The 18,893-nt window shown below is 53.4% G+C and overlaps 2 protein-coding genes across 12 annotated transcripts in view; one reads left to right on the top strand and one right to left on the bottom strand.

The window, feature by feature from the left end:
- Nucleotides 1-7,952, top strand: part of SGSM2 (small G protein signaling modulator 2) — a 33,550-nt gene extending 25,598 nt beyond the window's left edge. For 2 of the 11 annotated variants that reach the window (XM_039886332.1, XM_039886335.1), the window contains 10 exons: nucleotides 24-169; nucleotides 671-799; nucleotides 1,043-1,225; nucleotides 2,971-3,357; nucleotides 3,590-3,714; nucleotides 4,146-4,228; nucleotides 4,431-4,540; nucleotides 5,291-5,387; nucleotides 5,920-6,087; nucleotides 6,312-7,949. In XM_039886332.1, the coding sequence (XP_039742266.1) occupies nucleotides 24-169; nucleotides 671-799; nucleotides 1,043-1,225; nucleotides 2,971-3,357; nucleotides 3,590-3,714; nucleotides 4,146-4,228; nucleotides 4,431-4,540; nucleotides 5,291-5,387; nucleotides 5,920-6,087; nucleotides 6,312-6,400 (1,517 nt within the window). In that variant the 3' untranslated portion in view covers nucleotides 6,401-7,949. Of the gene's footprint in view, nucleotides 1-23; nucleotides 170-670; nucleotides 800-1,042; nucleotides 1,226-2,970; nucleotides 3,358-3,559; nucleotides 3,715-4,145; nucleotides 4,229-4,430; nucleotides 4,585-5,290; nucleotides 5,388-5,919; nucleotides 6,088-6,281 lie in introns of those variants that run through there. The other 9 variants (XM_039886331.1, XM_039886333.1, XM_039886328.1 and 6 more) reach the window with 8 other exon arrangements.
- Nucleotides 7,953-10,564: 2,612 nt separating this feature from the next.
- MNT (MAX network transcriptional repressor) overlaps nucleotides 10,565-18,893 on the bottom strand; it is a 16,469-nt gene continuing 8,140 nt past the window's right edge. The window contains 2 exon segments of the mRNA XM_039886342.1: nucleotides 10,565-14,099; nucleotides 14,257-14,449. Of these exon segments, the coding sequence (XP_039742276.1) occupies nucleotides 13,342-14,099; nucleotides 14,257-14,449 (951 nt within the window). The 3' untranslated portion in view covers nucleotides 10,565-13,341.

The raw sequence follows: 18,893 nt of genomic DNA on the forward strand, positions 1-18,893 counted from the left end.
CTCCTGGCTCCCCCCTCCCCCAGGGCTGGCATACTGCCGCCACCTGGCCACCGTGCGGACCCACCTGTCAGCGCTGGTGCATCACAACATCATCCCGCCCGGGCGGCCCCCAGGGGCCTCAGGGGGTCTCACCAAGGATATGTGGAGCAAGTATCAGAAGGACGAAAAGGTGCACGTTCTGGGGTGCTGGGCCCAGAGGCTAGGTCAAGGGGCTAGGGGGTGGGGCAGCAGTGACTGCAGAGCAGTCTGCTCTGGGAGCAGCTTTCACAAACCAAATGGGCATTTACATAAAACATAGTAGAGGTTGGGATTGACAGGCCAGGACTGATGGCCTTGGAGTTACCTGGGTCATGGTAGAATCTCACGGTGGGTCTGTGGGTTTCCATGGGAAGGGGACCAGAGGGGGAATCTGTTCTACTTCTGTGTTACTCCGCAACCTTGGGCAAATCTCTGCATCTCTTTGGGTTCTCTCTCTGCTCTGGAAGGAGTAGATCTCATCCAGCTCTAACCTGGGCCAGGGAGAATGTGACCACCCCAAAGCAGGGTGTGCTTGGGTTTCAGCAGTGACTGAAACATTGTCCCCAGTCCCAGCTCTCCGTGGGATGGGGTCACTCATTAGGGCCAACATGACTGTGGGGGCTGCATAATCTTTATTGCCTGGGTCCCTCAGAACTATAAGGAGCTGGAGCTGCTGCGGCAAGTTTACTATGGAGGCGTGGAGCACGAGATCCGCAAGGATGTCTGGCCTTTTCTGCTTGGCCACTACAAGTTTGGCATGAGCAAGAAGGAGATGGAGCAGGTAAGGGAGCCCATTCCCATGGTGACAGGGAGCTGGAGAGCTGGGCCAAGGAACCCCAGGGAGGGGGTCTCGGAAGGCTCAGCCCCTTTTCAGCCAGAGAGAAACATGGCAGAGGAAGATGTTAGCAGAGCAACCCCACTGTCCTCACCCCTAGGCCCAAGCCTAGTCTCTAGCTGTCCCAGCCCCTGCAGAGGAGGGCTTGGTGCACCCCTCCCCCAAGGTCATGGTGTGGTCCAAGTACAGGTGGATGCAGTGGTGGCAGCGAGGTACCAGCGAGTGTTGACAGAGTGGAAGGCCTGCGAGTTGGTGGTGAGGCAGCGGGAACAGGAGGCTCACCCAGCCACACTCACCAAGTTCTCCTCGGGCAGCAGCATCGACAGCCACGTGCAGCGCCTCATCCACCGAGATTCCACCATAAGCAATGACGTGAGCTGCACAGGACCTGGGGGGGCCTGGGGGCGGGGGCCACCAGGGTTTTACACGCAGGAGTCTTGAGCACCAGCCTGACCTCTAGTACTCACTGGCGATGGAGCCCTGGGAGAATGGCTTCATATGTCTGTGTCTCATTTTCTTCCACTGAAAAACAGGATGACTGTCCCCCTGCTGCCCACTTTTCTGGGTATTGCAGGAATAAAGTGAGATAATACATTGTGTTCTGTTTTAATGGACTAGCAGGGAAAGATGAATTTTGAGGGATTTAGGGAAGTCCTTCCTCCTATAGAGAGACCTCAGGCTAGGAATAGGCAGCCCTGAGTTCTAGTCCCAGGCTTACTCCTGACAAGATGAGTGACTTGTCTTCCCATTTTTGGGCCTCAGTATCCCCTCTCAGCTCTACTATCCTTTGATTGTAGAGGCTTCACTGAGAGCTGTTAGCCAGAGATTAAGGGAGAACTTAGAGCGGTCCCATTGGTGTCTACTGGAAAGATCTCCTCACCACCATGGTATTTTTCATCATCTTATAGACTTGACTATGCAAAGCCAGTTCAGATCCTACCTAGTTCTTGTGACATTACTCCTGCCTTTAGGTGAACAAGTCCCAAATTATGGCTGCTGAGCCCAACAAGAAGTGATAAGGCTCAGTTTTAAAGGCACTCTTACTAACCTAATGTTTTTTCTTTAAAATCACCTATTTAGATATTGTATATTTTTGCTACTTTACTAAATCCTTACTAATATTAACACAAAACTCAAGCTGAAGCAAGACTTAAAGAAATATAACTACCAAAGTACACTCTCCTTTTCATATGCTTTGTTCTTAATACGCTATTCGTGAACATATTCTCTTTGGCTTTGGGTTTAGTAAAATCCTAAGTGTACCAGGGTTCCAGCTGCTTAGCTCACGGACAGCAGTAGCCTTCCTCGCTGGCACTGTCTGAGGTTCTGGATTGCTTCAGCATCATGGCCTTACCTGATACTAACCCAACAACACTTCATGCTTCTTGCCCAAAAGAAAATTCCTTTTAGCATCCCTTTCCCTACGTAGTCCAAAAAGAAAAAAAGAAAAAAATTAAAAACCAGTCTCCATACATCTCTCTTATTTTCCTTGTGATTTGTCCATGGTGGTGGAGAGTTTGCAATCAGCAGTTTCCTTTTACTTCTTACCTCTCCTCGGCTTGTCTGAAGTTAATATAACTGATTAGGTACTTCCTAGAGAAGTTTCTTGCCTTGTTCTGCTGAACATTCAGTACTGATAATAAAGAAGAACTTTTTTTCCTAATGCCTCCAGCCTGCCATCCCCCCAGGCTGCCCCAGCAGCTACACCAAGACACCAAGGAAGTTCTCCTGACCTGAGGCAGCCTCATGACTTCAGGTGTTTGTAGAATGGCACAGCTTACACTGGCCATTGAGTGCCATTGACTCTCCAGGCTTCTGGTTCCCCTTTCTCCCTGCGGCAGCCACAGGAAGACTGGAGTGCTTCACGCTTTTCCTCATGCCCCAGGAAGAAGCTAGAGGAGGGGATTGGATAGGGCTGAAGGCTGGTGTCTTCATGTTTCCCCAGAGCCTAATCTTTCTCCACCTGGTCAGCTGGGTCAGAAGTAGAGGCTTGGCACCCAAGGGAGGCAGTTTGGAGGCCATGCAGTGGGAACTGACCCCAGGAAGGAGATAGCAGGGAGCTGAGGGAAGGTGCTGGAATGCAGGTGTGAGCCCCACCATCTGTTCACCCCCACCAGGTGTTTATTTCTGTGGATGACCTGGAGCCCCCAAGGCCCCCGGGCCCTGAAGATTCCAGACCGGAGCCCAAGCAGGAACCAGGAGCAGGGCTTCCAGGCACCGCCATGGTGGAACAGCAGCAGTCAGTAGAGTTTGACTCTCCAGACTCAGGACTGCCGTCCTCTCGCAATTACTCTGTGACCTCGGGCATCCAGTCGAGCATAGATGAGGGACCCAGCGTAGGCTTCGAGGAAGAGGATGGCGGTGGGGAGGAAGGCTCTGATGGGCCAGTCCCTGCAGTCCACACTTTTTCTGAGCCCCAAGATCCCAGCCAGGAGAAGGCCTCGCAGGCCAACGAGCTGGAGGCAAGGGAAGAGCTTGTGGCTGTGTGCGCTGCTGCCTACACTGTATGTGGACGTTCCCCAGGCATTGTTGTCAGCTGGCCCCAGAGCTGGGGACAAGGCTGGCGGGTGGAAGGTGGGGTGCCCCGACTGTCCTGGAGGGGGCTCTGAGCCTGTCTTAGCATTCCCAGAGGATTCAGTTCTCTGAGTTCCTTGGCTCCCTGCCTTTGCTGCATTCCTTCATGTCGGTGTCACCTCGGGCCCCCAGCTCACCCCTGAGGGCCCTCCACTCTTTCAGATAGAGCTACTGGACACTGTGGCCTTAAATCTGCACCGCATAGACAAGGATGTGCAGCGATGTGACCGCAACTACTGGTACTTCACACCCCCCAACCTCGAGAGGCTCAGAGACATCATGTGCAGGTGCCATTGTAGGGCAGGGCTCAGGGCGGGAGGCAGGGACAGGTTTGGTCCGCAAGCACCCTGCTCCTCTCTCCTGAGCCTAAATCATACTCCTTGTGTCTGGAACACTTTTTCCCTGCAGTGGCCCCTGCCCCACCTCTCTTCATTCTTAAAGGTCTTTCAGATCTCAGCTTTGGCCATTTTCCAGGAAGCCTTATCTGATTTCCCTTACCCCAGGGCTTCCTCTGCCCCAGCATCGTCTCTTTCCCTGATCCCCTGAGTGTCTTGAGGACAGGGGCTACAGGTCGTTCACCATTGTACTCTCAGTGCTTTAGTGTTACGGAAAGGCTGACTTTTGGGTAGCAGGCTACTCTAGGGACATCTCCCTAGGGATTCCCAAGGAGAGGGGAGGATGACACACACCCACAGTGACTCTGTCTCTGGCATTTCAGCTACGTGTGGGAACACCTGGATGTGGGCTATGTGCAGGGCATGTGCGACCTGCTGGCACCTCTCCTGGTCATCCTTGACAATGGTGAGGGCCGAGCCGGGGAAGGGGGCATGTTCCCAAAATGGTATTGGTGTTAGACTGACATAAGCTGGAGAAAGGAAAAGAAGGCCGTTAGGCCTAGAAGGGTGGAAAGGCTAGCCAACCCTGTTCTCTGGGCCACAGGACACCCCTGGTGAATGAAGTTGGGGTCTCCTGCCCCTGTGGCCTCATTCCTGTCTCCCCTCAGATCAGCTGGCCTATAGCTGTTTCAGCCACCTCATGAAGAGGATGAGCCAGAACTTCCCCAATGGGGGCGCCATGGATACCCACTTTGCTAACATGCGCTCCCTCATCCAGGTGAGGTCCGTAACTGCCCTTGGGCACTTGACAGGCACCGCCAGGCTTCTCCATCGTTCACTGGGAGGTCATGGAGCATTCTAAAAATGTCCTTTATGTATAAGCTTAATTTCATTTTAAAAATGCATTGTTTTCTTTTTATTTTTTAATTACAGTTGACATTCAATATTATATTAGTTTCAGGGGTACAGCACAGTGGTTAGACATTTATATAACTTACAAGGTGATTCCCCCATAAGTCTAGTACCCACTTGGCTCACACACAGTTATTATATTATTGACTATATTTCTTATGCTGTACTTTACATCCCCATGACTATTTTGTAACTGCCAATTTGTGCTTCTGAATCCCTTCACCTTTTTCACCCAGCCCCTCAACCCCCTCCCATCTAGCAACCATCAGTTTGCTCTCTGAATTTATGAGTTTGTTTCTGAAAAACACATTGTTTTCAATGTTATAAATTGAGAAGGAATGTCAATGTGTGAATGCCTGTGCTCATGAAAGTTCTGGTGAGTAATACAGTTGATGATGCAATCAAACACCCAGAAAATGGTATAACTCCAAAAAGAGTACGACCCAGAGTGACAGGTGGGGCAGCAGAGTGCAGCTTCTGGGAGATGGGAGAGGGCTGGAGCACAGCTGCCAGGTGCCAGGCTCAGGGCGGCAGAGGGGCCTGGTGGAGGGTGGGCGTGGCCAGGAGAGGTAGCATAGGTTTGTTCAGTCCTTCTCCCTTTCTCCGCTCATACAAGATCCTGGACTCAGAGCTGTTTGAATTAATGCATCAGAATGGAGACTACACCCACTTCTACTTCTGTTACCGCTGGTTCCTGCTGGATTTTAAGAGAGGTAAGAGGCGGATTGGATGGTGGGTCTGGGGTCAGGGGCACTGGGAGATCCCTCTTCCCCAAAGTCATTGGTTCTCAATCCTAACTGCACTTCAGAACACCTGGGGGCTTTTTAGAAACACCAGTGCCCTGGGCCCCACTCGGCCTCAAACTTATGACCCAAACTTACTTGTGTGGCTGCCTGAGCACTGAGATTTTAAAAGCTCCTTAGGCGAATCCGAAGCACATCCAGGGCGGAAAATAACCCTCAGGTAATGGTTTTTGGAACTGTTTTCAAATCAAAACTCTCCCACCTCCAGTACTGTGGTCTGTAAAAGTAAGGCTATTCTAGCTGATGAGAGTGTAATATGGAGTCTGCAGGAGCCCAGTGTGCAGGAATTACCAAGGACAGGGTCTTGGCCTGGGGCATGGAACTCCTCTCTTGGACTGAGCTGTGTGTTATGAAGAGAACTCCTGGAGCTCTGTCTCCACATGTGGCTCCATTGGAGGCCCATGGGCAGCCAGGCTTAGCCTTAGCTCCTTGCTGTCCCCAGAGCTGCTGTATGAGGATGTGTTTGCTGTGTGGGAGGTGATCTGGGCGGCTCGGCACATCTCATCAGAGCACTTTGTCCTGTTCATTGCCCTGGCCCTGGTGGAGGCCTACCGTGAGATTATCCGTGACAACAACATGGACTTCACTGACATCATCAAGTTCTTCAATGGTAGGAGCTGGTCCAGCCACCCTGCCCCCCCCAGCGGGAGCACAGGGGCCTCCACTTCTGGCCTGGTTAGGGTTGGATGGGCTCGGAAATACCAGGTCCCCTTCCTCGTAAGCAGGTGTCAGGAGTCCAGCAGGTGTAAATGGAGCAGGGTGGGCAACTACAGGGCTCCTCCCAGACTACTGCTCTCTCTGCAGCATCCCCACAGTTGCTCATGTTTCCCTCAGAACGGGCTGAGCGTCACGATGCCCAGGAGATCCTGCGGATTGCCCGGGACCTCGTTCACAAGGTGCAGATGCTCATAGAGAACAAGTGAGGGCTGTGTCCAGGAGGCAGCAGCCAGCCAGAGCCTGGGTTCCGGATCCCTGGGCCCCCGCAGGGAGTGGTGCAGGGGCGGTGCAGCAGAGACTGCCCCAACCCCTAGCTGACCCTGCCTGCCCAACTCTGTTCCTAACAAAGTGCTTGTGAGCCTGGGATCCGACTCTGGGCAGTGCTGGCCCTGCAGGGCAAGTCAGGGGCCAGGGTGCCCTCAGGTCAGGGCTGGGATGTGAAGGGCTGGCCTCAGGGAGCAGCTGCCTTGGAGAACCACCTACTCTGCTTCCCTCTCAAACACCTGAGAATAGCCCCTAGCCATCTGTGGCCTCAGCTTGGACTGCTCCCCATGCCCTCTCTCAGCTCAGCCTGGGACCCTGTAGAGTTTATCAGGCCTGTAGTTGCCTGGGCCACATCTGATGAGGGTCATATGGGACAAGAGGACTCTGCGCTATATTTCTTCTGAGAGTTCCTTTGCAGGCCCAACAAATAAGCACTCACCAACCTCAGTTGGGGCAGCCAGAACAGCTGCCAGTTTGGGTGGGTTTCCTGTGCACAGGAGACCTGGGCTACCTTCTGGGCCTTCCTCTGAGGCTGTGGGGCAGTCAGAAATTGGGCCCTGGGTGGGGGTAGTCCACCTCAGCAGCACTGCCACTGCCTTTGGCCACCTGAGGTGACCACATGCATTCTTCTAGCCCGTACTGTGCACCTATGTACATCTGTAGAATCTCACTCTGCCCCGCTGCTCTTGCTTTATGCATTAGATGTATTCCTGAAAATTATGTATAAATGCCGCTTTGCCAGCTGGAGGATCTGGAATGTAGTGGGAGCACTTCCTCTCAAGAGGAATCCCAGGGTGATTCTTTCAAGAGGTGATCCTGTCACAGCCTCCTCTCAAAGGTGGCCCTGGAGCTTGGGGGCAGCCCATCTTCTATCCCAGACGCCTGCTGAGTCCCTGAGGGTAGGAGCAGGGGTGGTGCCTGAGTCTCTCCTGTTTGTCCCTGGTGAGAAGCAAGGCTAGCTCTGGCTTCCACATGCTTCTCGGGATGTCAAGAGGCCTAGGGACTCAGAAACCCCCTTGGAAGAGCCTCACTCATGGGGGGTACTAGGAAGGGCCTAGTTCCTGACCCCAGGCCTGGGCATGCTGCTTGTTCTGTCATCCCTACCCCCATGCCCCAACACATGCAGGCTAGGCCTTGCTCCGGGGGCTAGGATGCCACTGCCACAGGGGCTGGGGCCTGCCCAGCAGTCGCTAAGTCTGAAGACTTCCTGCATTTGAGAAACATGAAAAAGGGTACAGCAGCCCTTTTGCATCCAGCACAAACCTCCGAAGCCCACTCCTGCCCTGGGCACTGCACGGCCTGTTTGGGGGTCCAGCCTGCCCCATTGCCCACCCTTGCTGTCCATGAGTCCTTGGCTTCCACCAAGCACGGTGGCCACTGTGTGTCTGCCTTAGTGACTCAGTGGTATTGTGAGGAGCAGAGTGTGTATGTTTTTTTGCCTCAGAAACTATACTCTTCAGTGTAACAGATCAATAAACACAGAATTTGGCAGTGTTTGAGGCTCTGGGGGCTGCTTGTAAGGCTGGCACTGGACAACAAGTGACTGTGTGTTGGGGAATTTTATAAGCTCTACAATTTAACTGTAAAGAGGGGCCAACCCCACAAGGCAAGGACGGCAAAAAGAGAGAACCAAAGTTTCCAGGAGAAGAGGGATCTTGGCTATAGGCTAGTTGGGGTGGGAGTAATAGCCAGATCTAGGTACTCAAAGCCAGCATTTCCTTCTCATACTGACCAATGGCCTCTGCAGCCTCTGGATTAGTGTAGGTCCCTGTCTTCACCCCTTCCCCAGCCTGCCTCCATTCCTGAACAGCTATAGTGATGAGTTGGAGCCTTACTAGGAATCTGCAGAAGCCTCCTATCCCCTCCAGCCAGTGGGAAAGGACCTTGCCCCTCTAACTTTGGCTCTTGCCCACTGAGCACTACCTCTGACATGCCTGCCTCAGAATGGAGCACGGTGGGTGGGAGGGGGAGTATCGAGAGGGTCAAACCTACTGGACTATAATAGCAGGTTCCCACCTGCCTTCCCCCATAGGGCTTCTGCCCCATCATCCACAGTCCCAGGTAGAGAGCTCCCATCACCAGCATATGGTCTGGTCTAGAGCAGGGTTCCCCAACCCCCGGGGTCACAGACCGGTACCAGACCTCTTAGGAGCTGGGCTGCACACCAGGAAGTGAGCAGTGGGCGAGTGAGCAAAGCATCTATATTTCCAGCTGATCTCCAGCACTATATCACTGCCTCAGCTCCACCTCAGCTCATCAGGCATTGGATTCTCACGAGAGCACCAGTCTGTGGTGCCAAAAAGGTTGGAGACCACTAATCTAGAGGACACTGGCTTTCTGAGCATTAGGACCTATTGTCAATTCACTCTGAGCTGCCCAGGCAAGGAAACCAGCTGACACTGGGAGCTCCAGGGCCAAGGAACGTTATAAGCTCCTCAAGGGAACCTGATAAGCGCCCAAGCTGATCCTGTTGCCTGGAGTAATCAGAATTCCCTCTGCTGACTCTACCTGAAAGTTCACAAAAGGCCCCTGATAAAGTAGCCTGGAAGTGGCCTGGTTCCTTCACATACTCCCACCCATAAGTGTTGGCACTCCCCAGGCCCCTAACTGGACTTCTAGGACCAGAGGGAACCCCAAGCCAAAATGATGGGTCTGCTGAGGGTAATGCGTGTATGGATAGGAGGAGCTGGAACTGCGAGGACGCTGCTATAAACGTTATCTCAGGGCACCCTCCAGCTCTCGAAGTAAGTCTTCCTTTCTCACAGAGCAAAGGTGATAAATGGAAGCTCCTGGGTTTCTACTTGAGATTTTTGTTTTCTATTACCACAGGCCCCTCTTTTGCAGGCTCCAGCTGAGCTGGAGGGACTATTCTTTGAGTGCAAGAAGGGGAGTTTCTGCCTACCTTTGAGATACAGTGGTATCTCTCAGGTGCTAATGGGTCATCAATGTCAGAGGCAGAGTCTTCATCTTTGTTCCCAGTGCTGGGAACAGTGTCTGACATTGAGTGGGAGCTCAGGAAATACTAAGCCTAATGGGCGTTTCCTATCCATCTCTTCCTGGAACTACCAGCAGAGGGAGCAAGCGTCTCACAAGTGAAGATCTGACAATTGTGATGGCAATGGATCTAGCCTTTTGAGGCTGGCTTTTCTTCAGAGAATGGAACCCCAAAGACATTCATGGCCACTACTCCCTTCCTTAACGATGACCCCCCCACATCCCCAGACCCACCCCAGGAAGAGAAGCTGAATCAGTTCCCCTGGCTGGGGCTGAGTGCGGCAAGTGTCAGGGAGTTAGAAAGGGCAGGATGAGGCGGCCTGCCTGGTCTAGAGCTAGGCCCAGCTAATTGCTCCTTCACCTCCCCACTTACTCCTGAGACAGCCTGCCAAAGGGCTAGTTTTCCCTAAACTGGGAAGAGATGTAGTCATAGGGACAAAGGTCTTTCAGGGCTGACTTAGAACATGGCTCTTTGACCGCTTCCTCTTGTTCCTTTTCCTGAAAGGACAGCCTTATGGACTCCCCATATGACCTGTCCTGACCTTTAACCCATAAACACATCTCTTCTCTGAGGCCTCTTGCCTTCTGAGCACAGATCCTCCACCTTTTCCATTGGAACTTCGAATTCAAGATCCCCAGCTCTGTAATAGGCCCCAGGGCAGGATGGCACTTGCTAAGGAATTCTGATTTGAGATGCAACTGCAGTGCCAGAAGGTCCCAGGCTAGCTGTGACTGTAACAAATCATTCACCCACCTCAAAACTTGTTTCCTTTTCTGCCAGAATAGGGCTAATTTTTGGCTTATTTACTTCGTTCTGTTACAAGATGAAATAAGATAGTGTATGTAAAAATGATTTGAGGAAGTATAAAGTATTGCAAATGCCCAAGATCAGAACTGCAGTTCTCAGAGCTTGTTAAGGATTCAGCACTGGGATCGCAACCAGGAGGTCCCTAATCTTTTTCTAAAATTGACCAGCTTGGAAGCTGCTTGAGGACTATACCCCAAAAACATCAACAGGAAAAGGACTCTGTTGCTTCCTGCTAGAAATCTTTACTTGAAGTTATCTTTTTTGTAACAAAAGGACCCAGATGCTGCAGGCTGGCAGCTCCACCTCAGGTTTCAGTGCAGGTTTATTTCAATTTTATATTTTATTACAGGCAAGTGCTTATTACATGGATAGTATTCATGTCTCAATACCTAAAGTCTTGGAGCATGAACAGCCACTAGAATACAGTTCAATAGTAAAAATACAATATGTACAAAATTAGGGTTTTTTTTTTTTTTTTTTTCCACAGCAGATGTGTATCCAAACATAAAAATCTCTGCCAGTCTGGGGTCACTACAGTTTATATTTCAAGAAACGGAGACACAGTGACCGAGTCCTCACTGTAAACAAGGGCCACCTCTTGGGGGGATGGGGGTGGGACCCTGGGATGGGGGAGAAGAAGCTGTTCCTGGAGAGAGCAGGGGTTATGGTGACCCTTAATTCTTCTCCAGGCATTCCCTGCCCTTCTTTGCCCCCCCAAGGAACCAACCTCCCCCTCTCCCCGAGGTAAAGACTCCCAGCCAGTGAGCCACTCTTAACATCAAAAAGTAAAACACGCATGAGAGGTAAGATGTGTGTGTGTGTGTGTGTTTGTGTGCATGTGCACACACGCGTGTCCCCCAGGCTGGAAGGGCTAGGGAGGGGAGGGGCAGGCAGTCCCACAGGGCGAGGACAGATGTGGTCCTGACAACTCTCAGAAGGGAGACCCAAGGAAGGGCTGGGTGGCGGCTGCCCTCTAGGGCACACAGCGTCACAGCATTCACTAACGACAACAAAAACAACAGCTACAACACCCATCATCACCAATCTGGACATAGTCATTCGGCACTAGATTCAGAGGCCCTCACTGCTGGGGGCAGGGAGGGGCAGGGGCGGCGGGCGGATGAGGTATCTGCAGGCCTTCACAAGTTTCAACTCTGGACTGGCCTCAGGATACAGGGAGGTGAACAGAGCTGAGGACAGGCAGGTCTCACCAATGCTTCTCTGTTCCCTGGGCGCCTGGCCTGCCCATCTACCTGTTCTTTCCATTGTAATCACACTAGGAAGAGTGAAACTGGCTCCCTGGAGAACCAGGAGGGTGGTGGTGGTGGTGGCTGCAGGCACAGCAAGGCAGCAAGCTTGTGAGGTGGGAGCACTGTGTGGGGCAGTGTGGGGCTCCCTCCTGGAGGTCTCTAAGGCATCAATAGGCCTTCCTTTTCCCCACCTCCAGGAGAGACAAATGAGAAGAAAACAGTCCCCTGGGAGGTCTCCAGGACCAGGAAGGAACTGAAAGGGAGTTCTTAGGCATCTAAATCCATTTAGGACCTTTGCTAGGGCTACTCCAGAGGATCCTGGGCCCCCATGCTCACCCCACCCACCAGCCTGTCAGTGCAAACTTCACACCTAGGGACACTAGCTTCCAACCCCCACACTGAAAGGCCATTGATGAGTGTCCAGGAGGGAAGCCAAGTGTGCACGTGTGTATAACTGAATGTGTCTGACACAAGGCCACTTGTAATAAATACCCACATAAAAAGAGAAGCCAAAGCAGTCTGCCAAGGCAGAGACAGGGAAGTAGCATCCCCTGCACACAAGCCCCTCTCACTCCCCTCTCGAGCTCTGTCTTACCCTTGGCCCAACTAAGGACCTTTCCTCAGAGAAAGGCAGTGGCACACAGAAGCCCCCCACCAGGGAGGGTACACTCAAAACAGCGCACTGGAAAAGGGGGGACATTCAGGGGAAAGAGATGGCGCGAGACGGAGAAGTTGGGGCAGAAGCAGCAGCCCTATAACAGTCTGGCCTTGCTCCCTCTCTACAGGTCCCCAGGGCCTATTTGGGAAAGGGTTGGGAGCTCTAATGGAACCCCTGGATTTTAACTTCCTGATCGCCCCAACAGTGTGGCTTCAGGCTTCTGGAACCCAGACCTGATGCTGGCCCCTCTCCCAGGCGGCATGAGGCATCCAGGTACACCTATACCTTGGAGGAGTGCAGAGCACTGAGCAGAGACCAAGAAATCAGGGGAGTGAATGACAGCACCACTCCTCTCTGCCTTGTGGAAGCCAAGAGCTATGCCCAGAGATGGGGAGGGACAGGAAAGATGGGGGCAGCCAAGCCCCTCCCTCCCTGCCCCACTCTCAGCCTGCCCTCCTGAGGTCAGGAGCCCAGTGGCTAGGGTTGGGGGACCTTGGAAGCTTGGCAACAGTTTGGGTTTGGTTTACTGTTGATAATCATCTTAACAGTTTCTGCTGTAAGAAATCACAGTGACTGCAACTGGGTTGGAGAGCCCCAAGGTAGGGCACCCAACCATCAGACCAGCCACTTCCTAGGATTTGTCACCTATACTCAGAGCGGGACTCAAAGAGGTCCCCAACTTTCTGGGCCAAGTTACTTCAGTTCAGCTTCCCCACTCTCCCCTCCAAAGGCTTGGGAAGAGAGGGCTGAGGCTTGGGAGGGGAGGGCCCAGGTGCTCAGCCACCTCACCAGACAGAGCAATAGCAGCAGCAGCAGCACAGGAAGGCAGCAGGAGAGGGAGAAGCTGGAGAACAAGACATCCACATCACACTGGTTTCAGGGGACAGGATAGGGAGACAGGAACGGCACCAGGCCAGACAGGCGGCAAGTCCACCAGAGTCTCTCATTACTTTGTCAAGTCTTAGTGCAGCGGGGTAACCCCCTGCCTTGTGCCCAGCTCCCTGGGGTGGCCCCGCCCTCCCCTGGCTCAGAGTCTCTGCACCCCCTTCCCCTAGGAGGCCTGGGGGTGGGTGTGGGTGGGGTAGGCCTGGCTGGAATGTGTGGAGCTGGTGGGAGAGTGGGGGACAGGTTCCCCTCCTTGCCCCCACTGGGGGCTTCTGAGTGGCCTCATCCTCAAGCCAGCTTGAGTGTGCTGACTGGGAAGGAGGGCATGGTGACCATGGTCACAGGGTTGAGCACTGTCTGGCCCACCAATTGGGGGTGGTGTACCACCTGAGCCCCCACGGCTGGCTTTGCCATGACAGTGGCAGGGGGCCCCAGCCCGGCTGTGCCATTCACTTGCTGGTGTGAGAGAGTGTGGGCGATGTGGCTCACCGCCACAGGCTGGCTCACCGCCACAGGCTGCGGATACAGGGGCAGCTGGGAGCCAAGGTGGGCCACGTGGTTAAGGGTAGCGGGATGCACTGTGATGTGGCCAATGGGGGGTGTGGCAGGTGCCAGCTGCACAGCAGGGCTGGGGGCCGAGGGGGCGATGTGGGCGATGTGCTTGCCGCCTGGCCCCTGAAGAACATGGTTCACAGTCTGGATGACTGAGGCATGGGTGGTGGCTGTGTGGGCAATGACTGTGGAGCCTCCTCCAGCCGCAGCCACCAGATGGGCTGGAGCGGGCACCAGCGTCTGGGCAGGGGCAGCTGGTGGGGGAGGAGGGGCCGGCAGAGGTGTCTTCTGCTGTGACGGAGGCTGCTGCCCCGGGAGATGGGCAGGAGACAGGGCCACAGGCTGGGAGTGGGGATGTGGGTGGGGAGGCAGAGGCGCAGGGGCAGTGCTGGGTGGTGGCTTCGACAGCTCCGGGTGAGGGCGATGGCTCAGCTTAGGTGGGCCCAGGCCAGCCTGGTCCTCTTCCATATCCTCGTCTATGTTGTCCTCACCCTCTGTGGGGGGACACAGGGACAAGGACAGGTCAGAAAGGCTTAGGAACAAGAGGCTGCAAAAGTAAATGCCCTAGGGGGTCTAGGAATATTATGGGGCATCTTTTCTAGCAGGCAAAGGCCTGGCCAGCGAGGCTGGCTTTTGAGGGGTGGAGCTCACCAGAGGCAGTAGAGGTGGAGGCCTGGTCATCTTCAGGTTGGCCCGTCTGCCGGAGCACGCGGTCGATCTCTAGCACGTCCATCCACTGGCTCAGCTCGTGCTTGAGCTCTGCCAACCGCTGCTGCGTGGCAATCTTCTCCCGTGCCAGCCGCTCCATCTCATGCTCATATTCCTTCTCCTTCCTTTTCAGGGACTGGAGAACAGGGCAAAGGACAGTGGAATACCCTGAGCGGGAGCCTTGGGGCCCACAGTATCTCAAACATCTTCCCACAGCCACCCTTGCTTCCTGAACCACAGGGGCAGGTCTGCAGTGACCAGGGGGCCCAGGTTGACAGGGTCTAACGGAGCCCACACCTGCCTCTTGGGCCATAGCTCTGCCCAGTTAGGCCCAGTGTCCTGGGGACTATGGGCTCTCAGGCAGATGCCACTGAAAAAAAGCAAGATCCAGATCAGCTGCTCTCTCATCTCTACAACTCTGTCCCAAGGGGCTTTGCTGCCTCTTGCCCCTTCCACCAACCTGGCAGCATCTCCCTCCATTCTGCAGAGGAAAGAAGGGGTTACAGACTTCTCGGGTATTGCCCAAGGCCTCCACCACCATTCACACCATTCACACCATTCTGTCACTCACTGACACCACAAGCTACCCTCCTGGGATCCCATTCCCCAAAGAACCTCAAATGGTCCAGCCCTTCTCTCCACCTCATCGATCACTTCAACATCCTTAGATGACCCTCTAGACTTTGTGATCCCTCCCCTCATTTCATTTCTTTGAGCTGCCTCTATTGTGCCCTCAGCAGCTGCTGGCTCTGCATCTCCTCTCTGACCTCCTGGACTACTCTCTGCAGTTACCTACTTGTGACACCTCTCTACAGCCTCTATTTTTACTGCCTATAGCCTTGACACCCCAGGAGGGTAAATAACCCCCAAGCCCTGGAATGTGCTCCTCCTTTCACACCTGTATATGACTTGAAATGATCAATGAGAAATGGCTCTTGGGATGCTGGATAACACTACTGACTGGACTGAGTACCCCTGGAGAGGCTTCTGTCCTTCACCACAGGTTCCAGGTTGCTCCTACTCCCACTACGCTGTTACTACCCACTTCACTAAGAACACCAGAGGAGAGCTCCCTTACCCATCTCCCTCTAACTCCTCCAGGGCCACAGGTGACCCTATGCCCCTTAGGTTGACCATTCACTTAGGTGCTGGATGCCCCACCTCCCAGACTATGGCACTGCTTCCCTATCAGAAGGGTCTCTAGTTTCCCTTCGCATGAGGCTTATTAACAACTCCAAAGGACCAGCTCATGTCCTCTTTTTCAGCTTCCTTTTATACCAAAAGTGTCACCTGTTCTCCAAGACCACCTCACTCTGACACACTATTACATCAATCTAAGTCGCAAAGGTTTCCTTGCTGCTGGCTTTTCCTTGGCCTGTGTCATGACTACTGGCTCTACCAGATGACACAGACAATCCTGCCCTGCTGCCTCCCAGATCTCTTACTTGACCTGTTCCTGAGCTTCTAGCTTCTAAGGCCTTGCCAGTCATGGCCAGGTGCATACCAAACTCACCAGCTTGTCTTGGTTTGCCTCTCCCAACCCTGTGTGCCCAGAAGCTCACACATGGATCTTCCCTTCTCACCCCTCTAGGTCTTATCTGTTCATGCTCTGACACCACACCTGGGCCCCTACCTCCCCCACTGTTCTTCCCTACCCCACACCCTCATCAGTACATCCTCCTGATGTCTACCACACACCTGAACATTTAATGAGACTGTCAGGTAGAACTTAATCAGACACTGGCTCAAACCACCCTCTAAATGCTTCACTTATTGTCTTTCTACCTCAACACACATTGTCCCTGCCCAACCCTGTGAGATAAGGCAAGGACTCTTCTATAGTTAGCTTATATCCCCTCACTCTACAGTTGCCAGGGCAGAGCTATGGACAGTGTTTCACTCAGCCCCAGGGGAAGAATCTGTAAGGGTGTGAGCGTGTTAGTTCCCACCTCCATCCTGACTCTCCTCTTCATCATAGGAGAACCAGTCATCCATTAGACTTGAGTTTCCCTTGATTCCATTTCCTATGGACAGTTTTGCAGCAGCCTCTCCTGACTATCACCTGCCCTTCCTGAGCATGGCAACATTTTCAACTCCACACAGCAACCAGGCCCAACTTGCCCAGGCTCCCTTCTGCAGCTCTTAACTCCTTGCATTTCTGACCTCACCAGTAAGAGATTCCTCAAATCATTAGTGTCTGTGATACAAAACCCAGATACAGCCATGCCCTGTGCTTGCCTGAAACCTGGTAGTTTTACACCTCTGTCGCCAGTCACAGGCCACACACGGCCTCCTCTATCATCCTGGCTTTGAGTTTTACCTACTCCTCCCTTTATATTTCTACCAGAAATATCTCTCCCCTTACCCACACACAACTGTCTGGCTTCTCACTCAAAGAGGCCAGTGCTAGACATGACATCAGATGAAGCCACATCAATGATGGGGTCTGTGGTGAACCCTCACTCCAACTTGACTGTTGGGGGCTGGTAGTGGCCCTCCTAAACTCTACATGCTAGCAGTGAGGGTGGACTTCTGGCTTGGGGAGAGAGAACTTCAGGGCTCAAACCTCCTCTTCTCACCTAGCCCAGTTCTCCACGAGCCTACAGCCCCCTGGAAAAATTTCCTAGGGTCTAACTTTAGTCCACCCTGCTTCACTGTAAAGTCATTCCCTCCCTAAAACCACTTGGATATGTGTTTTGGTACCTACATACTCCTCTTCCTGTTTCTAACCACTTCACTGTGGCTTTCTTCAAATCCTTTACCACCTCCAAGTCACTCTGGATCTGGCTGGGGGCTACAGTCTTCCCACAGCTTCCTGCCTCAGCACACGACCAATGCCCTCAGTCTACACATCCTACATGGTCTCTCCAGTACTCTTTCGACTCCCATCTAGTGCCCTGCTGCCCCCCAAGTCTGTAAGACAACCTTCCTTGCCATCTTTAACTTCCAAAAATGCACCCTGCTCCCTCCTGCTGGAGAAACTTTGGCCTGCACTGTGCTCTCTGCCTTCCATTTTGCCTAGGTCACCCTGAGGGAGGCCTTCAGGTCTCAGCTCAAATGCCCGGTCCCTCGCAACAACTTCTCTAACTCTCCAGAAAAGACCTTGCAATCCCTGTCCCTATTATGCCCTCACAGCACAGTCCTGTTTAGTTTATTTGCTATGAGGTCAGAGACCCACACTTTTTTTCTTTGCTCTCCACTTTATCCTCAGAATCAGACACAGGGCTGTCCAAAGTACCTGAAGGAATATATAAATCAGTGAAGTTGTGGCTGTATAGCCTTGTAAATTTTCTGTTTCTGCTTCCATTGTCAGCCCCAGAACAAGTATCTCTATGGACACCTGGGTCTCCCTACTTACTCATTCCAGGCCCACCTCTGGAGTCTGGTGGGTCTACTCTCTATTTCTGATTTATTTTCATATCCACACGTCATGCAAACAAGGTTTCCCTCTCTCAGCATGTTTCTATAGAGAACCTTCTCACTTCTCAATAATTACTATTAAGTTAATATTTATAGAGAGCCATCCTCATTATGAAGATACTATTTTTTTTCTTATTTAGCACCACTACAGTACAAGACAAAAAAAGGATATTCACATAAATGCCACAGCGTTTGGACAGGGATTTACTCCCAGGCCACATGGCTGTGTATAACTGAAAAACCAATAACATACTCAAGCCCAAGTTCTGCAAAAACCACACAGAAATAAGCCTCCGGGCCGTTCCGGACACAGGCAAAGCCCCGCCCCTCGCGGCGCACGCGCGTACCCACGCGGACTCGGCTTTGCTGCGTCACTCCCCGCCCGCCAGAAGCCCCACCCCCGCCAGGTCCCACCAATCTTCGAGCCCAGCCCCGCCCCCTACGCTGGAGGGCGGGCGGAAGGACGCCCGTTCGCGGGAGGCCGGGGCTGGGAGCAGTAGGAAAGCAGTGCCTCCGCCCCTTAACAAGTCAGACGGCGGTTACCCCAGGGCTGTGACCCCGCAGTTGAGGCCAGGGGAGGGGTGGCGGCCCGCCGCTGGCTCCCAGCCCGGCCCTCACGCTTCCCGAGTGCGCTGATAGGGAGACCCCAAAGGTTCCTCCGTCCCCGACCCGCGCGGGCTGGGAGCCCTAAGCCCCACCCATTCACCAACGGCTCCGTTCCGACTAAGTCTCCGCGGCAGCCGAGCGTGGCCGCCCGCCCCACCCCCACAGCCTCCTCCCGGGCACGCGGAACCTTCGGCCGGTTTCCAGGGAAACCGAAACTCGGGAGTCATGGCAACAGTCTTATCTGGCGGGCGCCCCCCCCAACCCTGTACTGTAGAGAGGAATCAATGCCCAAAGGAAGGGGGCACACGGCCAGGAGGGCCCCTTGAAAAGGGCTTTAAAAAAACCCAGCCGGAAGGAGAACACAATTTTTAAAGGTTCGATGACCCCGGGGCTGTTCGTCACCCAGTCAGATGGCCGCATTTCCCCAACCCCTAAGTTTAACCCCCAAACTCGGGTCGTGGCACTTCAGTGCGCTCACTGAAAGGATCTTAATCCTGGAATGAAAGTGGGGGTGTTCACTCGCAAGCCGCCTTGTGGAAGGAGCCACGCCCAAG

Source organism: Pteropus medius, unplaced genomic scaffold (genome assembly GCF_902729225.1).
Source record: "Pteropus medius unplaced genomic scaffold, Ma_sr-lr_union100, whole genome shotgun sequence".
Taxonomy (NCBI): Eukaryota; Metazoa; Chordata; class Mammalia; order Chiroptera; family Pteropodidae; genus Pteropus; species Pteropus medius.